The following is an 18,115-nucleotide window of genomic DNA, read 5'->3' on the forward strand; positions in this document are numbered from 1 at the left end:
TCTGTTGGACCTCCAACCGCAATAGCCGCCGCTGGACCGTTGGCGGAACTCGCTACTGTATGTGGCCTAGCACCAGCAACCCTGTTTGACTTGGAAGAAGCCGGCTTCACCAATCTTGACAAACTTCGCCTCCATCACTGGCATGTTCTATTATGCAAGTGGTGCTCCACGGCAAAAGCCATAATCGACAACGCGAAACCAATGAGCAAAAAGCCGAATACAGCACCAGTGGCCGGGATCCCCACTGGGGCCGCTTGTGATTCCCATTGTACTTTCCGCTCGCGGATCCTTTGTGCGTTGAACGTAATGGTTTTGTGCACCGCTGCTTCTCTTTGTACAATTCCTTGTTGGAACATTCTCAGCATTCTACGAAACGTTTATCTATTTGGATACTCATTTTATCTGGAATCTCAACTGACTTGAAATTATTACTTACATCTTCGAAAACGGCTTGTACAACGGGGAATGCCTTTTCAATTGATATGTCGATACAAAGTTGAAGATACCAATCCGCGCAGCGCGTGCAAAACTAGCGTTCTGGCAGTCCGGAATTTCGTCCATGGCGCAGATTATGGTGATTTTTTCCGTCTGCGAAATATTATTTCCGTAGCGCATCAAATCCCTTGCTGAATTCGAAGCAGTATACAGAATGCTACGGTTAATGGCTGATTTCAGTTCAGCTGAATTCTGTAAGTAAGAGCAAGTAATAATTCAAATAAGCATGCCCTTTGTCCTATTTATGAGCTTCTTACCAATACCAAGTTGGTAGCGCGATTGACCAATGGGTTGAAATCCGACTCCAGAAAATCTTTTACAGTTGAGAAAGGTGGCGTTTGTATTGAGCTGGTCAGTCTGGCATTCAAACGGGCAACAATCACAGAAGAAATCACCAAGCAGAACAGTGTCCAAAACAAGGCTACAAAGTAACTGCTGTGTAGATATTTTGGAGGCAGCAAATCGTCTGAAATCAGATTGACTGAGTTTTTCGCACCAATAAACTTTGTCACATATTAAAATTTAGTTCCGTCGGAGAGATGCTTGCCTTGGTTGAAAAAACTGGCAAACATGTCCCAGCTCATATTACGCATTCGTTTCCGACTGAGCCGAAACGCCACAGACAACTTCTGACCGGTTGCAATGCAGTTATTGGCACTCTGGACTAGCCACATTGTGCAGCATGCAACCAAGCAGGTTATCACAATGCCTATCCACGATCCCCATTTGAAGCTCTTAATAATTCCCCATAACAGCGCTTCCGACACTCCGCCAGTTGATTCTAGATATCGCGAGTGGACTGCTAATTGGTAATCGCGAATGAGGAAGGAATGGATGAGGTCGAAGTGGCGCATGCGATCCGGTGAGGCGAAGAGAGGGGCAACACTGAGGGTTACACGACCCGCTAAAGCGTCGGCCGGTGGTCCTTCGTAGGAGGTATTCTCCACACTAACACGGCTGCCATCGTAAATAGGCGCTTGGAACTGAAGGCTGCAAATTTAACTTGTTTTAAGCAGCCGCGTAAAACGCAACGTCACTCTATTTGCTGATCATACGGGGCATTATCGATTATTCTAAGTGTTTCCAACCAAATTTACTTACGTTTGGTAAACTTATTTTGGAATGTGTCAAGTTGTGGCTCACCGTGATTTCTTAATTAAAGATCGGTTTTATGTCCAGCTAAATAAAAGGTCACCCAAACCCGCGTAAAAGTACAACCATTTCAAAAACTTGCATAAAAGGAGAATATGAAAAAGAAAATTTTAATAACGAAATTACAGTACAAGTATCTGAGATAAAAAACCGCAATCTTTTATCTGAAAAAACTGAACGCTTCAGAGTACATACGGCATTAACAGCCATATTAATTATTATGCGATTAGCGGATTGTCATATATTATAAAAAAGCCGGTGATCGACCGATCAAATCGTACGCTGTAATTAAAAGTAAAAGATGAATAAAATAAGCGAAAGACAGTTCAGTAGAGTGATTGTAACACGTGCAAACACACTGCGGGGTACAACTTTTTTTTGTCTGCGGTTTTACCGGTAATGGAGATGTTTGGCAATAATCGACAGCAGGCTCACGGATATCCCGCAAAAACAGCCAGAATCAGCCGGTGCTTCGTAACTGTAGGGCGCAAAATTAGCGACACTGGCATATAAAATCGCATCTGCAGCCGCGGTGGTGGTGCTAGTGATATCTCGATGGCGAGAGGCATCCAACTGACCATTACATACGGTATAACCCAGTTCGTTGCAGACCCTTGTAATCCCATCCATTCGGGTCGAAATTCTGGGCGATGGTGAAGACGTTGGCACAATCTGTGCTCCCATCGCCATGTCCAGTGATCACGCTGACCTCGCAGGTCACACAGAGTGGATTGGCATTCAAAGGTTATGCCGTGATAAAATGCGGGATAAGGTTTCGTGGTTACTGCAAACGGTGGTCATAGTCAGTAGGTATATTAAAAAGTGCAGAATAAATACATAGATGTGTACATTGAGGACACATAAATGTTTACTTGGCTGATGCATCTAACCAGATTGCTTTACTTTGTGATCAATTATAACCATTCAGATTTCATATCATCCCATCGACCGTTTCCATGCACAGAAGTATCGACCGCGTACTACTGTGGGCACAAATATTTTCACAACCTTGATGGAAATGAATTACTGGCTATTCTGAAATCGAAAATCGATCAGGGTGATAAGTTTTTAGTTTGTGATAACCGTCCAAAAATGGAAACTTTAAAGTACTCCTGGTAGAAGTAAGTCAATATTTTTGTATTTTCAGAAATAAACGCCTATAAAGTGCGTAATTCTACCACAAGTCTGTTTGCATTATGCAGTGTATTATGTTACGGGTAAAAAATTAAAAACTCTGGAACGAATTGTTCCAGTTGCCGACAACATGAAACATAAAACGGGCAAAAATACGCTAAAAAATACAGACAGAGATTTCTTCTGGTAGAATAAAATCGTTGAAGTGGCGGCGGCGGTTCGCAGTAGTGTTGGAATTATCACACACACAAGTAAATTCTAATATCGTTTTATCCTGAGTAAATTCTGCCCTCGAAAACTACTTTGGTTCGCTATGCACTGTGAGTGTTGGCATCTGAAGCTTCCTTCGTTCCGGAAATATTTATAATAATGGGTGGGAAAGCAAATTTAATAGTACAGCGTCTGCATCTATCGTCAGTTTAATCACACACCCTAACAACACCAAACGGTTTATTGTGTCGGGCAACCAGAACGGCGATACACTGCAGATGATAAAAAGTTTTCTTACATTTATTACCATCATCAAGAAACTGTAAAGTGGACAAGACAACGAAATTCAGTACAAAAAAAAATTCAGTATTCAGTAATTCAGCATTCAGAAAAATTCAGTATTTATGACAACAAAATTCAGTACAAAAGTAAGTTTACCGGAACGCTTATAAGTACATCGGAAATAAAAAATGGCTTTGAAATGCTGTCAGCGCAAATTAGATTCCTTGCAGCTTCGCCAGCTTTATACAGAAGTGCTGCGTCAGATGGGAGAGCTTTTCCATTTTCAAATTTTGAAGACCTTCGATGCACCATTGTTTCTCGCGGTAGTGCGATGACAAGCGCGGGTCCACTGTCTGCGTCGCACACAAAGCCTGCAAAAACGATATGAAGAAAAATTATTTAACTAATACTAACCGGACTCACCTTGCATATTATTTTGGTACTTTTTGAATCTGCGTTCTGTAAAGCTGTATGAGACTGCAGCCACTCGGATAGCGTTTCCAACTGCTCGCTGCTAAGTGCCGGTAACGCAGCTTCCAAGACATCCCACATTTCGCAGCCGAAATCAGGGAGCGTTTTCACCTTTACCTTGGGACTGTTATTCAACAAATGTAATCGCAACTCCGAAGGAGAACCGCCAAATATGGTCCATTCCAGAAGGACAGTACAACCATTCAGCTGAACGGCTTTACACGGGAGGTCCCGGCATAACTCAATGAAATCATGAAGACCAACAGCAGATAAGCTTAGTTTTCCGTATTCTGTTGATTCACCGCGATGCAGCACGCACTGGTTGTAACCTACATGGTCGTAACGATTGCCGAATACCAAACGATATTGCAAGTTAACCCAGTGGACGGTTTTCAGATGAATTCCTCCGTTGCGTACGGCAACGTAGTGTATCATTTGCGGGACATTCAGCAAGAAATCCTTGGCTTCCATCAGCCGACGCTGATTAACGACGACGATGCGCTGCGTGGATGCGGTAAGACATTTAAAGATCGGTGACAACAGGTCATACTCCAGACGGCCAGAACTCTTCTTCTTGTTGCTCCCCGAGTTCGTGATAAGAATATTTGCTGTTAATGTAGGAGACTCGAGGATAGAATTCCATCCTGGACAAACCACACGCAGGGCTGTCTGTGTCATGGTGTCCAAATGGGAGAAGACTTCCAACCACAGCTCCACTGGTAGTTCTCCGAAATGATCGCTGGATGCCGAATCAGTAAAGTCGGGGCTGATTCTATCGATGGTGCGTTCAAAGTGTTCATGGAAGTCTTCCCGAGATTTCTGCAAGAGCCCCCATCACTGATTAGTCAATAACTCGCAAGTTCGTAACGTTGAAAAATTCTCCTATGACGCGTTTTGTATCAGTCTACAAAAACCTTGTTTTTCCAGAGATTTTACAGACACCCAGTGCCGGCGTGCCGCTGTACCTCGAAAACTGGATTTTCGGCTTTACTTTCGCCTGTTAAATTACAGGCTCGAGTGTGACGCACGATATAGCCCAGCCGTCCATCAACGATTTCCACTAAAGAAACTTCACAGGAATATCTTGATCCGAAAATCATCTTGGTACGATTCAGTTGCTTGAGCAATTTTTCAGCAGAAATCGAGCTAGGGCATTTCGGTATCTGCACACTACCCTTAACGAACTCCCCGCTTTGGACGCAGTTAACCATTTCGCGCAGTGTATCCGAATCCCCCCACCACGAACGAGCAGGCACCAGCGGGAGTGGGAGTGGAACATCGTGAGTTCGACCCAGTCTCATCCAAAACTCACTGGGCAGACGATAGCGCACACGTTCAATCGGGACGAAATCCGAACAGCTTGTTCCATTCCGCCAGCTTACCACGGCCACATGGCAGGCTGTGTGGCAGATTCCGCGATTTATATTGACAATTTCCGCGGGGAACCACGTCCACGGGCCGGAAGGTGAGTCCCGCATTAAGACTTCTACTGGTTTCGTAAATGCCCTTCCACCATGGAATTCCCCTTGGTGGACACGGCGCGATTCGGTGGAACGGTAGATGCGATCGAAAGGAATAAACTGTCGTCGTCGCTCAGGACACAAAAGATCAACGAATAGACCGTTATCGGTCACGTCCACCACGCGTCCGCAGCGAAAGAGCCCGTCTTCGCCCAAGACGTCCGCGGTGTTGGATTGGTAAATTCCAGTAGGCATTTCTTGCAAGTTGCAACAAATGTCAATCCTATTATTATTCGACTAACGATAATCAGGGCGTGTAATTTGAATTCTTCCGGTATAAGTTGCAAATTGGTGGCAGTTGGGGATGCTACCGTAGTCGAGTATGCGTACTTTTTTAATACCGATGGAACCAACAAATTCAAGCATCCAAGTTAAACTTCAAACAAGCGACACAAAACCACTGACGGCTTAAATGGTACGCGCACACCGCGCTTCGTTTCGCTGGCTGGAATGCCAAACCTTGTGAAACGCGCTACTTGATGCGTACAAGTATGTGTTCTGATTCACAGATAAACATGCCAGTAGTACAACGTAGTATGCCATGCATATAATACAACTTGTATCATACAAGCCCGTTTTCAAGCCCGGGCTTGTACAATACGATTACGAACTTGAACGTCAAATTTTTGTGTAGCAGCCTAGCAGGATATACGCGCGGCACGCATTCCTTCTTGTATCGTGCGCCATAAGTGCAGTTTCGTTCCACTTTTACCTCCAAACGACTCGTTTACACTTTGGAATTTCCGTCGTCAGTTAAGCGCCCTATCTGCAACATACAGGGGCACATGTTGAAGTCTACATGTTAGTTTTATTCTTATTATACTACTGGACCAGGTAGTCCACTTCCGGCTAGAGTGACGTACGTATGCTGTATGGCGTCAACATGAGACGCTGTACAAACTCATTACGAAACACGCTTAAATAATTAAAGTCCAATCGTTCCAATAGAAGTATCGAAAATATCAGAAGAATTACAAGTACAGAGTCTGTAGAATCAACGAGAAATATCCACAATGCATTAAACTTCCAAGGTACAAAGTAGTTTTCCCAGCTTTTTCATTCGCTTTGACCGGATTATGACAGAAGTCCTTACGATACCAATTTGAGCCACTGATTCGCGTCGGGCAAAAGCCAAAAGGAGGCAATGCACTTAGAAATGATCGATGAATCAGAAAACGTTTCCAGCAAATCAAAGTTATAAGATGTTATAAGACAAAAAAAACGTTTCCAGCAAATCAAAGTTACAAGACGAGTATGTTTGCATGCTGCGAAATAAACTGACCACCGAAGCGGAACAGAAAAAGTCAGCGGTAAGTACGAGTAAACTCATCGCCACAAAATCAAATCAGCATAACCAGTCTTCGTAAAAACATATCTGCCAGCCGCTGTACTGAAGAAGTTATCATCCTCGTAATTTCGCCAGTTTAATGCAGAAGTGCTGTGTCAAGCGGGAGAGCTTCTCTAGTTGCAAATCTTGTAGACCAGCAACGCACCATTTTTTTCCACGGTAATGCGATGACGGACGTGGATCCGCGGTATGCATCGCACACATAGCCTGCAAAATAACCAATAATAAAAAACAATAATAAAACCAATAATAAAAATAACCAATAACAAATAAATAAAAAACTATAAATAAATAACCAAAATAACCAGTAATAAAAAACCAATAATAAGTCACACTACGTTACGCAGCACAGTAATAAAATAATGATAACTGCCACTACGGATTTCCGGAGCGTGTGCAACCACTAAATGCCGGTCGTTGAGATGACAGCATCGGCTTACCCAGCAAAGCAGTCTGCCATTGGTCGATGTGTATTCTCCAGCAGCGGACGATTGTATCCATTTGGACAAAATTTGCAGCTCGTCGCTACTAGGTGCCGGTAGCGCCGCCTCCAGAGCATCCCACACTGCGCAGTCGAAATCGGATGTGGTCTCCAGTCGCATCCTTGGGATATGAATTGGCACAATTAATCGGATCTGCGAAAATTGTGGACCCGAAACCATCCACTCCAGATTAATAACGCAAGAGTGTAATTGAATGGCTTTGCAAGGGAGTTTCCGGCACGACTCAATGAAATCCGGGAGCCCAATAGTGGATACACTGAGATGGCCGGTTGACATGGCTGTGTTGCGATGCAGCACGCATTCGTGGTAATCAATACTATCGGCACGGTTGCGGATTAAGAGCCGGCATTGCAGATTTACCCAATGGATCGCTTTCAAATGAACCCCGGAATTTTGTTTTACAGTCCACTGTATCATGTTAGGTACGAGTACGAAGAAATCATTCACGTCCATCATCCGGCGTTGATTGACTATGACAATCCGCTGCGTGGCTGAGCTCAGGCACCTATAGATCGGTGATAACAGGTCATACTCTATGCGGCTAAGACTCTTCTGCTTATCGCTTCCAGAATTCGAGATAAGAATGTTCGCTGTCAACAACGGGAGATCGAGGATGGAATTCCACAATGGGCAAACGGCACGCACTTTTGTCTGCGTCAGAGTGTCCAAATGGGAAAGAACCTCCTGCCACAACTTAACCGGCAGCGCACCAAATGTATCTGTGGGGATCGGGTCAGTTTGCATACGAGCAATGTGTTCAATCAATCTGCGATGGAATTCTTCACCATGTGTTGCCTGAAAAAGCCGTCAAAAGAATTTTTCACATAACCGCGCATTTTTTAGATCTCACCGCGACTCTTGGAGTTCCGGCTTTCTTTCCATCGTCCACAGTTCGATAACGGTACACGATATACGACAGCTGCCTCTCCAAGATTTCCACGAAAGACACTTCGCAAAACTGTGCTAACTCGGAACGGACCTTCTTGCTGTTCAGTCGCTTTAGTAGTTCTTCAGTAGAAATCGAGCCGGAAACTTCGGGTATCTGCAGGCTGCCTTTAAAATAATCGCCGTTTTCAACGCAGCTCACCATTTCGCGCAGCAGTGCCGAACCACCCAACCACGAACGAGTGGACACGAATGGACGCGGTAGTTGCACAACATGGCTTCGATTCAAAAGTGCCCAAAAACCAGTGGGTAGCCGGTAACGCAGGCGTTCAATTGGAACGATATCTGTGCAGGTTGTGTTATTGGTTTTATTCCACCACTGCACAACGGCTACCTGGCAGGGTGTATGAGCCATATTGCTTGGAAGCCCACTGAGAATTTCTACGGGAAACCATGTCCATCGCCCAGAAAAAGATTCTCGCATTAGCACTTCTATAGGCTTTTCTGATGTCGTCGACGCATGCAGATCCGTCGGCTTGACAAATCGGGTTTCGGTAGAACGGTAGATAATATAGGAAGAGACATGCTCTCGTCGCCGATCAGGGCATAGGAAGTCTATGTACAGTCCATCGGAGGCCACATCCACCACGCGTCCGTGCCGAAATAGACCATCCTTGTCCAGAACATCTACACAGTTAGGCTGATAAATTACAGCATGCATTTTGAGGCGGGACCCTGCATTAAGCGATCACGGCAGCCTGCGGCTGAACTAAAAACTACTGCGATATGGATTACTAGAGTAATGGTTCGCTCCACTGCGCCTCCAGATAACAGCATAGCCTAGTGTTAGTCAGTGATTCAACATCAATTTTCTGCTGCTGTCAATAGACACGGAAAAGACTTACGTTATACCTTTGTACAAATCGGCTAATATCATGCAAGCCGATGAAACAACGAGACCGATAAGAAACAAGGTGTGACTAGCAGGCAAATCCTTACAGTTTAATCATGCGCCTAGTGGACCACCGCGGCGCTCACATGTGATCAAACTCACCAAACCAGTTGAACGAATAATAATTATTCACTATGATGTAGCGAGACGTGCCGGAACTCAAGTGCGGCAGTACTGTACATGTGAATTTGATAATTATTATGGAAGTCAGCCGGTCAGCACGAATACACACTGCATACAGCGCGATGACTACTTACGTATTCAGCAGTATATCATTTCCGGATGACTAACCCTCGCTTTAAAATTTTTCGTGTAGTTCTGGAACGTATAACAGTTATCTAACTCGAACTTCTCCTGCATTGGCTGGCAACGAAATATCTGTGCGTAATGCAGGTACGTGTCTAAAGAAATGGTTTTAACGTTTAATAAACAGTGACGGGTTATATTAATGGAAAACAGACTGTAATGATAATGAGAAATAGTAGACTTTAATCTGCCGAACATTGACAGTACGTACCATGCCGCGCTATAGTATACACAGGCCATTCGCCCGTGCAAAGAGACTCCGGTACGCTGGAAAGGTCGATACCGGTTTTTGCCGAAACTCAGCGACGTAAATCCAACTCAGTACTTCTGTACGGCATCCAATATGACTATTACAGAATTAATTGACACGGCTAGGTGTCCGGACGTTGAGGAGCTTGAAACCATTTCGGATACGTTCACCGTATTTGTGCCACAGGAGCCTTCGTGCTGATGCGCCGTGGAAGTAGAAACTATCGTTCAGACTTGCGACGATAATTGATTATACTGTGTTCAGGCGGTAGGGTAATAACAAATTCAGTAGCGGCGACCAGTGAACCTTCAGTGTTTCTGGATACTTTATCATATTCATGTAACAGAAAAATTTTTTTAACTTCGAATACCGGAAGCGTAACACGCTAAGTTAATCTTCCGATGCATTTGCCGTAATATTGATTAAAATTTGGAACGCTTTCGATTGCTTTTATATTTTTTGGCTGTCTTCGTTCCGTAAATTCTTTTAAGTTTGTTGAAAGATATGGAAGAAATCATTGGATAAAAATGAAATCAGTCTTGATTTGCTGTTTCAAAATATTACATTTTAGAAACACTCACTCTAAGGTACCCTTTGATCTGTTTGCATCTGTCCTACGAAACTCTCAATCGCCGTTTGTCAAAACAATCGTAGTATAAACCCGTAAGTACTTCACGCAGCATAGCGCATTCTGAACTAGCAGGCGATCGTTTTAATGCAATTACCACTTTCGATGTACTTGCTAGGTCAATCAACTCTTCCACAAAACACAAATAAATACTGTTGAATTGTTCGAAAGGACATTTATTTGCAGATTCACATCGATATCAGTGCTATCGATCGCTGTTATAACTCTGGACGTCTTAGCAAGGCGAAAGAGTTCTTTAAACAGCAAGTATCTATGGAAATACAACGGGGAAACGCGATTTGTGTAATGGGTACGATCCCCGATCAGGATAGCATGGAAGTGTTTCTTTTGTAAACGCCTTTTTGTTCTGGTGCATAGTTTGTACTCGTACTATGAAACTTATTAAAGGTTTCTCTGTCTTAAACAAGCTAATCAAGTAGGACATCTACAGCATGCCGCAACTCCGCACCACTTTTCGATTATCTACACTGCAAACTATAATAATTATTACGCACTTACAGTACGTCGTACGTCAACTAAAAGATGAATATCTTAAAATACCCCAGTGGATGACGAAATCGAGCGCTACAATACGGCTTATAAAAGAATTGACCGTATATATCGCTGATATTGTAAGGATGCTACTAATCACTGCACGTGTCGTCAGCAGCCCCAACACTACTGAAAGTATCTGCATACATACTTAATTGCTGAAATCATTAGAATAATCACATTCTCATGAAGTAAGTTGTTGCAGAAAAATTACTGTAAAAACAAAATTTACATTGCAATTTTAGCGCAATGCGGAAATTTTTTCCGCTGTGAATTATATGTAACGATGTAACAAATATGAAACAAATTACACTACGTTATTATCAACACATACAGATACAAGCCGGGTGGTTAATTTCTTGTGTGAGGGTATTGCGAGATATACAAATTTATGGGTTACGCTCAGCCTCATACCAGAACCCCCCACGACGTTACATACGTGCATTGGGCATGGGCGGTGCACATCAAAATACTGGCGTCGTATACGTAAACATATTTATCGCATAATTAAAGAATTTATCAATTGAACTAGTTTTTCGAAGTAATTATGAATTACCTTTATGACTGCGAATTTGCGATAACTGTAGTGTAGTGGCTGCTTTTCAAGCGCCCACATCGTGCCTAATATGTGTTATTAATTTTTATGTGCATAAATTTATTAACATGGACTTCCGTGCATGAAAAGAATGTTTTATTGGTTTTCGATTTTTAGTATCGTACGACCTGCAGGTTGGACTATGCGCCGCACGGGAATTCCCTTCGGACCTGTTCGATTCCGCATATTTTCGTGTCAAGCCGGGGTTAAGCCGCAATCTGCCAAACATCGGCAGCCGGCTGCCATATGCACCATGCCGGCCGAACGTACTCGTACAGCTGTTGGTATTCACTGGTGAAAACACCCAGGAAAGTGCCACAGTTTACACCTACCATCCGCCCTTACAAAGATACTCCGGCAGCGGGTCAGTGTCTGGCACGCTGAAAAGGTCAACATGGATCTGCCCCATAAAACGGCAATATACAGTACAACCAACGCCAGGTAAGTGCACGGCGCCCAATGTAATCTTTACGAAGACTATTACTGGGGCGAGCTGCGCGGACTTCGAAGTTTCGGATACTATTACGGAGGTATCGACCGTATTCATAGCCCCACCGCCTTCCTGTACCACTGACGCCTCGGTAACTGTCACCCGCACCCTGATTAATGCATTTTGCGCGGGCGGTTCGGCAAAAACCTTCTACGGTACAATAGTTGGAGCCGATGGTACGGTGGTACCCCCAGAGTTGCTTCGCCGACCACGGCTACACTGCCGTGTACGCTGTATGTTATCGAGGACCCTCCCAGTGCGTCCGTACCCGACACTAGTCCGCCGTGCTGCACGGCCACCATCATCGAAACACGGAGAGTGATCTGCACTTACCAAAATCGCGAAACCACCTACGCGTCCGGAATAGCGACCGATGCAAATGGCAGTTCTATTATTTCATCAGGAGCCCCGCGCAGTACCCATTTAGTTAGCGCTAGTTTATGCATCCTGTAGACCGCAATTCGAAGCTAACAGAACAATGGAATTTGGCACTTTTTTACGTCTCTAACGGTTTGCTGATTGGTGTACATCTGGAAGCAATGCTCGCAGCAAAGTAATTATACATCCTACTGGGGGAAATCCAATTTATTCGTATTTCGTCATAAACGTTTGCTTGAAACAAACTGATTAAAAACATCTTCGTATGCGATCTTCTGTGCTAATCAGTAGGACGGTCAAAATCTTGCAATGAAATGGTAGTGTAGTACGTTGGTTTGTGAATCTGTCGGTGAAACCTGATCCTGCGAAAGCGTAACAAAAGTTAATTGGTCTACTCCTGCCTCGAAAGGCGGCCATCCGCCACAAGTCGATTAAGTCACACGAGAACACTAGCTACAAGAAAACCGCTTGCAAATACAATCAACAATTTTATAGTAGTACGTATTTTGAGGAAACCGGCCAGTTATGATTCTGCCATGCAGTGCTAAGTTCAGGATCGGTAGTGATAACAAAACAGTACTTTATTGTTCGCATGAGACTGATTAAAACGTACATTCTGATAAGCATTATTCAAATCGTCGAACTTGTATATCAAATGCAGCGTTAATTTTGAAAACACCAGTTTGCGCTACACCGTTCAGTGTTCACCATTCACCAAGATGGCTTTGCTCGTGGTTGTCTGCCTTTTTGCCGTCCTGTCCAGCGTTCTCGCTGCACCGGCAACAATCAACGGTAAGACACCCATCGACAGGACATGCACGACGTCACCAGTGCGTTCCGCGGATCCGGTCAAATGCTTTACTCCGGAAGCCGTGAAAAGCGGTGAGCCAACAGAGCCACTCTTGTTTGAAGGTGACATTGCAGGTGTCATCCAGCCAGGAGACACCATCACAGATTTGGTATGCCCGAGAATTATAACCACAAAATTTTTCGTTCAACGTTTTTGTTTCCTGCATTATTGTATAAACTAAGTACGTTCGAATAAGAATTTTTCACGATTTTAAATACGATTCTCTTATAATAATGTTTTGAAAGAAAGTACAATATAACTGAATTTACTGCTAGTGTGATTTAATTTTTACTGCATTGTAAAATATTCTGTGGGTGTTTATTATTTTGGGTTTATTTTAGCATATGAAATTGAACAGCAAAAGCAAGGCTGGAACACTGCAATATGCTCGATGGTGGGGGGCATATGTATACTACGAAATCGACGACATCTTCACCGAAGAGGAGCGCGAGATCATCATGGGGGCGTTCAAGGAGTTCGAGAAGACGGATGTCGTTCGTTTCTACCCGAGATCGTCCCAGGAGGACTACATTAAGATCTTTAAAGGCTCTGGGTGCGTTCTCGTCTTTCGGACCACACGCATCCAATATTAATGTATCAATATCATTTTAATAATCTGGGATTAATCATTAATGTCCGTAGCTGTTGGAGCTATGTGGGAATGCTTCGTGGAATGCAGCAGGTGTCCATTGGACCAGGTTGCGCTTACCATGGCATCGTTGTCCACGAGCTCAACCACGCTATCGGTTTCTGGCACGAGCAGTCGCGACCGGATCGGGATGACTACGTTGATCTGAACCTGGACAACGTTCATGAAGGTACAAAATAAACGATTCGAAAATCGACAATAATGTTTCATATCGTTTATATAAATTTATACGTAACGGTAAAGGTTATTCGGTTGTATGTAGTCCAGTTATTAATCATGCGTTTCCTAATGCACTGCAGGACTCCGCTATAATTTTGATAAATACGAAGCCAGCCTAGTGACGACCTCCAACACCGGCTACGACTTTGCCTCGATTATGCACTACGACCAGTACGCCTTCGCCATGGACTACGACATGTGGACCATCCGCCCTAAGCCGCAGTACAGCCACTACGAGATCGGGCAACGCTACTATCTGACGCCGACGGACATTATCGAGATCAACTCCCTGTACAAACTGTGCGCCACGCTGTGGTATGAAGCGGATTACACCAAAGGCGAGTCACGGTTTGTTGGGGGAATCGAGGCCAATCTGCATGCTCTCAGCCAGGATCAGTTCAGTTCGGCCAAGGTCACCCCGGGATGCGCGTTAACGCTTTTCAACCAGGTCAACTTCCAGGGTCAGAGCACCGTGTTGAGGGCGACAGATGAAGTGTCGGAGTTCAGTTTTGGCGGCCAGAATTACGATAATGATGCGCGATCGCTGAAATGCACTTGCTCTTAGACTGTTGATCTCTATTAAAGAGGCGGGCCGTTATGCTTTGTGTTCCGAAAAGTTTGCCAAAATTTAAAAACAACCGTTTTATGATCGGCGCATTTTGTCAAAATTCATTTAAATTACGTATTAGAGTAAAAGCTCATAGAAAACTATGCAATACATTTTTCACGGTATATGCACTGAAACACAGTACTGGTATACCAACGTCGATTACTAGAAAAAGAAAATTACTTGGATGTTTTTAGTAATCAAATTTTCTAAAACCATAATCTTTTGCAGCTTATTGAAATCCTTGTTGTCGTCATCTTTATGTTTTTGAATAAATTTGCAATAACAGAAATGTCGAACAGTTTAACAATACAACCATAATCAGTCGTTACAGTATCGCCGAGCAATTGTCTGTTCTAAATCAGGTCAAGGTTGACACGCTGAAACAATTGATTTACTTTATCAGCCATTCGATAAACTGGCTTTCTAAAGTTCTAATCAAATACGAGTATTCAAAATGTTGCGGTGAGCATTCTATCGTCGGTGTCTAGTGCATTGTGGCACACGTATCTTCTCGCATCATCGGCAAAATGGCGTTCGTTACTCTGGTTAGCCTCTTGGTCGTCCTGTCCAGCGTCAGCGCAGCACCGTCCACTATAAATGGCAAACCACCGATTGATTGGACATGCACCATGTCACCGGTGCGCTCAGCCGATCCGGTGAGGTGCTTCAACGAGCAGGTTACACCCAGTGGAAATACCAAAGAACCCATTTTGTTTGAAGGGGATATTGCCGGAGTTATCGAGGATGGTGACACCATCGCTGACTTGGTAATGGTTTAACAAATTAGTATGACTACAGACACGTGAAGTTAACTACGTCGAAATTACGCTTTTTGTGTACAAATTCATGAAACAGTAAATATGAAAATAAATACGTTCGCAGTTCATTTCCCAGTACGCACTGTATTACAGTTTCAACAGAAATAATAATTTGAATCCACGGCATCAAATTACGTACTGACAGGATTAGCTTTCCATAGTGTAGACAACTCGAACGTCTGCCTGGGAAAGACTGATTAAATATTATACTAAAATGCCCATGTTCGAATTCAGGATATGAAACTGAACGGTGTGAGCCGAGCCGGAACCCTGCAGTATCCCCTCTGGTGGGGCGGATTCGTGTATTACGAAATTGCCAGCTCGTTTACTGCGGCCGAGCGCGCCATCATCCAGCGGGCTTTTAAGGAATTCGAAAGAACGGAAGCGGTCCGATTTTATCAACGGACCGGTTCGGAACCAAATTACTTGACCATCTTCAAGGGATCTGGGTAACGGTCTAAAACAAGCATACCAGAAAACTGTTTTGTTGTAATTATGCAGTGCCAAATCGTTCTTGCAGGTGTTGGAGTTGGGTGGGACAGCACGGTGGAGCGCAGCAGCTATCCTTAGGACAGGGATGTGTCCACTATGGAACCATCGTCCATGAACTTAACCACGCGGTCGGTTTCTGGCACGAGCAATCACGCCCGGACCGTGACAGTTACATTGACTTGAACCTCAACAACGTTCCTCAAGGTAAAGTTCCGAATAATTCTCTTTAAACAGCTTTACGCTTTGTTCTTCAACACAAATGTCAACGCTACTTGTCCAACGCAATCAGCGCCTAATTTATTATTTTATGACGTAAAAATATTCAAAACTAGAAACTGAGTTATTGACCTGGCTAACTTACAGTAGCAAATAAAAATCTCCATAAGCTCCTGTGTAAAATGGATTCTTAATAGTTGCTGTAATTAACGTTTGGCCAACGTTGACGTAAGAAAATGTTTGATACACTTTAGACCAGCATCATGCATTCAACAAGTATGGTGCCAGCATCGTTACTACATCGGGAACCGGCTACGACTTCGGCTCCATCATGCATTACAACATGTACGCCTTCGCTATTAATCCCAGCATCTGGACCATCCGTCCCAAAACCCAGTACCAAAACTACCAAATCGGGCAGATTGAGAAGCTGAGCGACACCGATATCCAAGAGATCAACGCCCTGTATCCGCTGTGCGCCACACTGTGGTACGACGCCGATTACAGTGGCCCACATTCGCTGTTTGTCAGCGGGATCCAAACGAACCTCCACGCCAACGCCCAGGACCAGTACAGTTCCGCCAAGGTCACCTTAGGGTGCACGCTAACAACGTACAACCGCGTTAATTTCCAGGGCACTGCGACGACCTTTAAGCCGACACAGGAGGGCGTGTTGTGGTACAGTTTCGAGGGCCAGTCGTATGATAATGATGTGCGCTCACTGAAATGCACTTGTGCTTAATACGATGATGTCTCTGAACTGTGCGAATTTCGCAGCCATGATTTAAAATTCTCATTATAGCAAATTTCGTCGGATTTTTCATGATAAACACAAGCCTTTTGCACGAAGCTTTTGAATGGTAATAACACAAAGAACAACATTACTTTTTATGGGGCCTATCTTAACACTGTAATGTTTTTTACCTTTCCAGAAGTATGAGTACGTAATCTAATGCCAGATAAAGGAGGCTAGCGATTATTCAGTACAACATCAGCACTTAACAGTTGATAAAAAGCGAGATAGCGAGATTTCAAGACAGAATCGCACTCACACAAAAATGTGAAAATCACTACACGCAAAAACATTTCAAAGATCTTATACCATTCTCACGCGTTTGTCCTTCAAAAATGTAGGAGGTAACTGTGGGCCATTGTTGCCAGGCTTCGTGCACTGATGCATATCCTTCGAAATTGACCCTGCTGTACGTTTTCAGAGAGCATCCCAAGGTCACTTGTGCCGAAGCATATTGGGCATGAACGGCAGGATGCAGGTTTAAACTCACCCCGCTGACGAAGCGAGTTTCTCCCTTAGTATAGTTGCGTTCCATCCATAGTATTGCGCATAGTTTATCTCGAGGAGTTACGCTCCCAATAACGTTATTACTTCCGTTCGAACCGGCTTTCATGTGATAATTACCGGAGCAGTCACATCGCAGCGAGCGTACACCTTGTCGATAGTCTTGCACAGAGAATGGAGCGTGCCAAGTGTCTTTTCCATCGTGCCCCGGATTAAGCCATTTTGAAGTTCCCTGAAGATTGATCTGACTGTACGCGATCAAGACGCATCCAGCATGCATTTTAACTGAGCTAAACGTGTCCTGTACGTCAAAATGGATGTTTGCCTGGATGCCGGTAATTAATCGCATTTCCTCCATAGTCCAGTGCGTTTCATGCCATATAACCGCACACAAAGCGTATTGCGTGTTTATTTCCACAATATCTATGCTCCCACGTTTTTCTGGATGCGCACAGAAACATTTAAGCGACTGCACGGCATTGTTCCAAGACTGATTTTCGAATGTATACGAGCTGCCATAAATCGGTGAAAACTGCGTTTCTGCTCATTCTAAATTTATTTCTGAGTATGTGATGAGCGTGCAATCCTTTTGTCACTTTTGCCGAACTGTATTTATTCCGGGCTTCCCACAAAAGATTCATGTAAACACCACTGCCGATGTGCGTTTCGCCGACGGTCTGATTGGCTTCGAACCACAGCGTAGCCCATAATTTCTCATTTGGATAAATTCCACCTATCGTTTCGATGTTGGCGAGTTGGCCTTGTTCTATATGGTAATTTCGAGAGCAAGCGCACTTTATCGACAGAACACCG

General features: G+C 44.0%; 4 protein-coding genes across 7 annotated transcripts; 2 read left to right on the forward strand and 2 right to left on the reverse strand.

Annotated features, from left to right (window-relative positions):
- Window positions 1–3,227: 3,227 nt before the first annotated feature.
- LOC129596039 (uncharacterized) lies at window positions 3,228–5,764 on the reverse strand. Its single transcript, XM_055493194.1, has 3 exons — window positions 4,710–5,764; window positions 3,697–4,563; window positions 3,228–3,644 (listed from the first exon to the last, which is right to left on the reverse strand). The coding sequence occupies exons 1-3, from the start codon at window positions 5,457–5,459 to the stop codon at window positions 3,489–3,491; spliced, it is 1,773 nt and encodes a 590-aa protein (XP_055349169.1). The 5' UTR covers window positions 5,460–5,764; the 3' UTR covers window positions 3,228–3,488.
- Window positions 5,765–6,303: 539 nt separating this feature from the next.
- On the reverse strand, window positions 6,304–12,596 carry LOC129595999 (uncharacterized). Of its 4 annotated transcripts, none has more exons than XM_055493145.1 (4): window positions 12,107–12,596; window positions 7,966–8,687; window positions 7,053–7,910; window positions 6,304–6,819 (listed from the first exon to the last, which is right to left on the reverse strand). In XM_055493145.1, the coding sequence occupies exons 2-4, from the start codon at window positions 8,482–8,484 to the stop codon at window positions 6,667–6,669; spliced, it is 1,530 nt and encodes a 509-aa protein (XP_055349120.1). In that variant the 5' UTR covers window positions 8,485–8,687; window positions 12,107–12,596; the 3' UTR covers window positions 6,304–6,666. The 4 variants fall into 4 exon arrangements, with proteins under 4 accessions (XP_055349120.1, XP_055349121.1, XP_055349123.1 ...); XM_055493146.1 differs by lacking the exon at window positions 12,107–12,596 and adding an exon at window positions 9,470–11,773; XM_055493148.1 differs by lacking the exon at window positions 12,107–12,596 and adding an exon at window positions 9,210–9,236.
- Window positions 12,597–12,816: 220 nt separating this feature from the next.
- On the forward strand, window positions 12,817–14,467 carry LOC129595988 (hatching enzyme 1.2-like). Its single transcript, XM_055493128.1, has 4 exons — window positions 12,817–13,110; window positions 13,343–13,554; window positions 13,644–13,819; window positions 13,950–14,467. Exons 1-4 carry the CDS (start codon window positions 12,871–12,873, stop codon window positions 14,432–14,434), a joined length of 1,113 nt encoding a protein of 370 aa, XP_055349103.1. The 5' UTR covers window positions 12,817–12,870; the 3' UTR covers window positions 14,435–14,467.
- A 459-nt stretch (window positions 14,468–14,926) lies between these two features.
- Window positions 14,927–16,900, forward strand: LOC129595987 (zinc metalloproteinase nas-4-like). The gene is made up of 4 exons (XM_055493127.1): window positions 14,927–15,246; window positions 15,532–15,746; window positions 15,818–15,993; window positions 16,260–16,900. Exons 1-4 carry the CDS (start codon window positions 15,007–15,009, stop codon window positions 16,745–16,747), a joined length of 1,119 nt encoding a protein of 372 aa, XP_055349102.1. The 5' UTR covers window positions 14,927–15,006; the 3' UTR covers window positions 16,748–16,900.
- The last annotated feature ends 1,215 nt before the right edge of the window (window positions 16,901–18,115 follow it).

This window comes from Paramacrobiotus metropolitanus, unplaced genomic scaffold (assembly GCF_019649055.1).
Source record: "Paramacrobiotus metropolitanus isolate TYO unplaced genomic scaffold, Prichtersi_v1.0 Parri_scaffold0000085, whole genome shotgun sequence".
NCBI classification, from domain to species: Eukaryota; Metazoa; Tardigrada; class Eutardigrada; order Parachela; family Macrobiotidae; genus Paramacrobiotus; species Paramacrobiotus metropolitanus.

Coding starts and splice junctions, on each gene's coding strand:
- LOC129595988 (XM_055493128.1), top strand. CDS start 12,871: ATGGCTTTGCTCGTGGTTGTCTGCCTTTTTGCCGTCCTGTCCAGCGTT. Junction 13,111..13,342: donor GAGACACCATCACAGATTTG/GTATGCCCGAGA, acceptor GGTTTATTTTAG/CATATGAAATTGAACAGCAA. Junction 13,555..13,643: donor AAGATCTTTAAAGGCTCTGG/GTGCGTTCTCGT, acceptor TAATGTCCGTAG/CTGTTGGAGCTATGTGGGAA.
- LOC129595999 (XM_055493144.1), bottom strand. CDS start 8,721: ATGCATGCTGTAATTTATCAGCCTAACTGTGTAGATGTTCTGGACAAG. Junction 7,911..7,965: donor CCGGAACTCCAAGAGTCGCG/GTGAGATCTAAA, acceptor CGGCTTTTTCAG/GCAACACATGGTGAAGAATT. Junction 6,820..7,052: donor ATGGCAGACTGCTTTGCTGG/GTAAGCCGATGC, acceptor GTTATTTTGCAG/GCTATGTGTGCGATGCATAC.
- LOC129596039 (XM_055493194.1), bottom strand. CDS start 5,459: ATGCCTACTGGAATTTACCAATCCAACACCGCGGACGTCTTGGGCGAA. Junction 4,564..4,709: donor CCGAAAATCCAGTTTTCGAG/GTACAGCGGCAC, acceptor GGGCTCTTGCAG/AAATCTCGGGAAGACTTCCA. Junction 3,645..3,696: donor GTACCAAAATAATATGCAAG/GTGAGTCCGGTT, acceptor TCGTTTTTGCAG/GCTTTGTGTGCGACGCAGAC.
- LOC129595987 (XM_055493127.1), top strand. CDS start 15,007: ATGGCGTTCGTTACTCTGGTTAGCCTCTTGGTCGTCCTGTCCAGCGTC. Junction 15,247..15,531: donor GTGACACCATCGCTGACTTG/GTAATGGTTTAA, acceptor GTTCGAATTCAG/GATATGAAACTGAACGGTGT. Junction 15,994..16,259: donor CCTCAACAACGTTCCTCAAG/GTAAAGTTCCGA, acceptor GATACACTTTAG/ACCAGCATCATGCATTCAAC.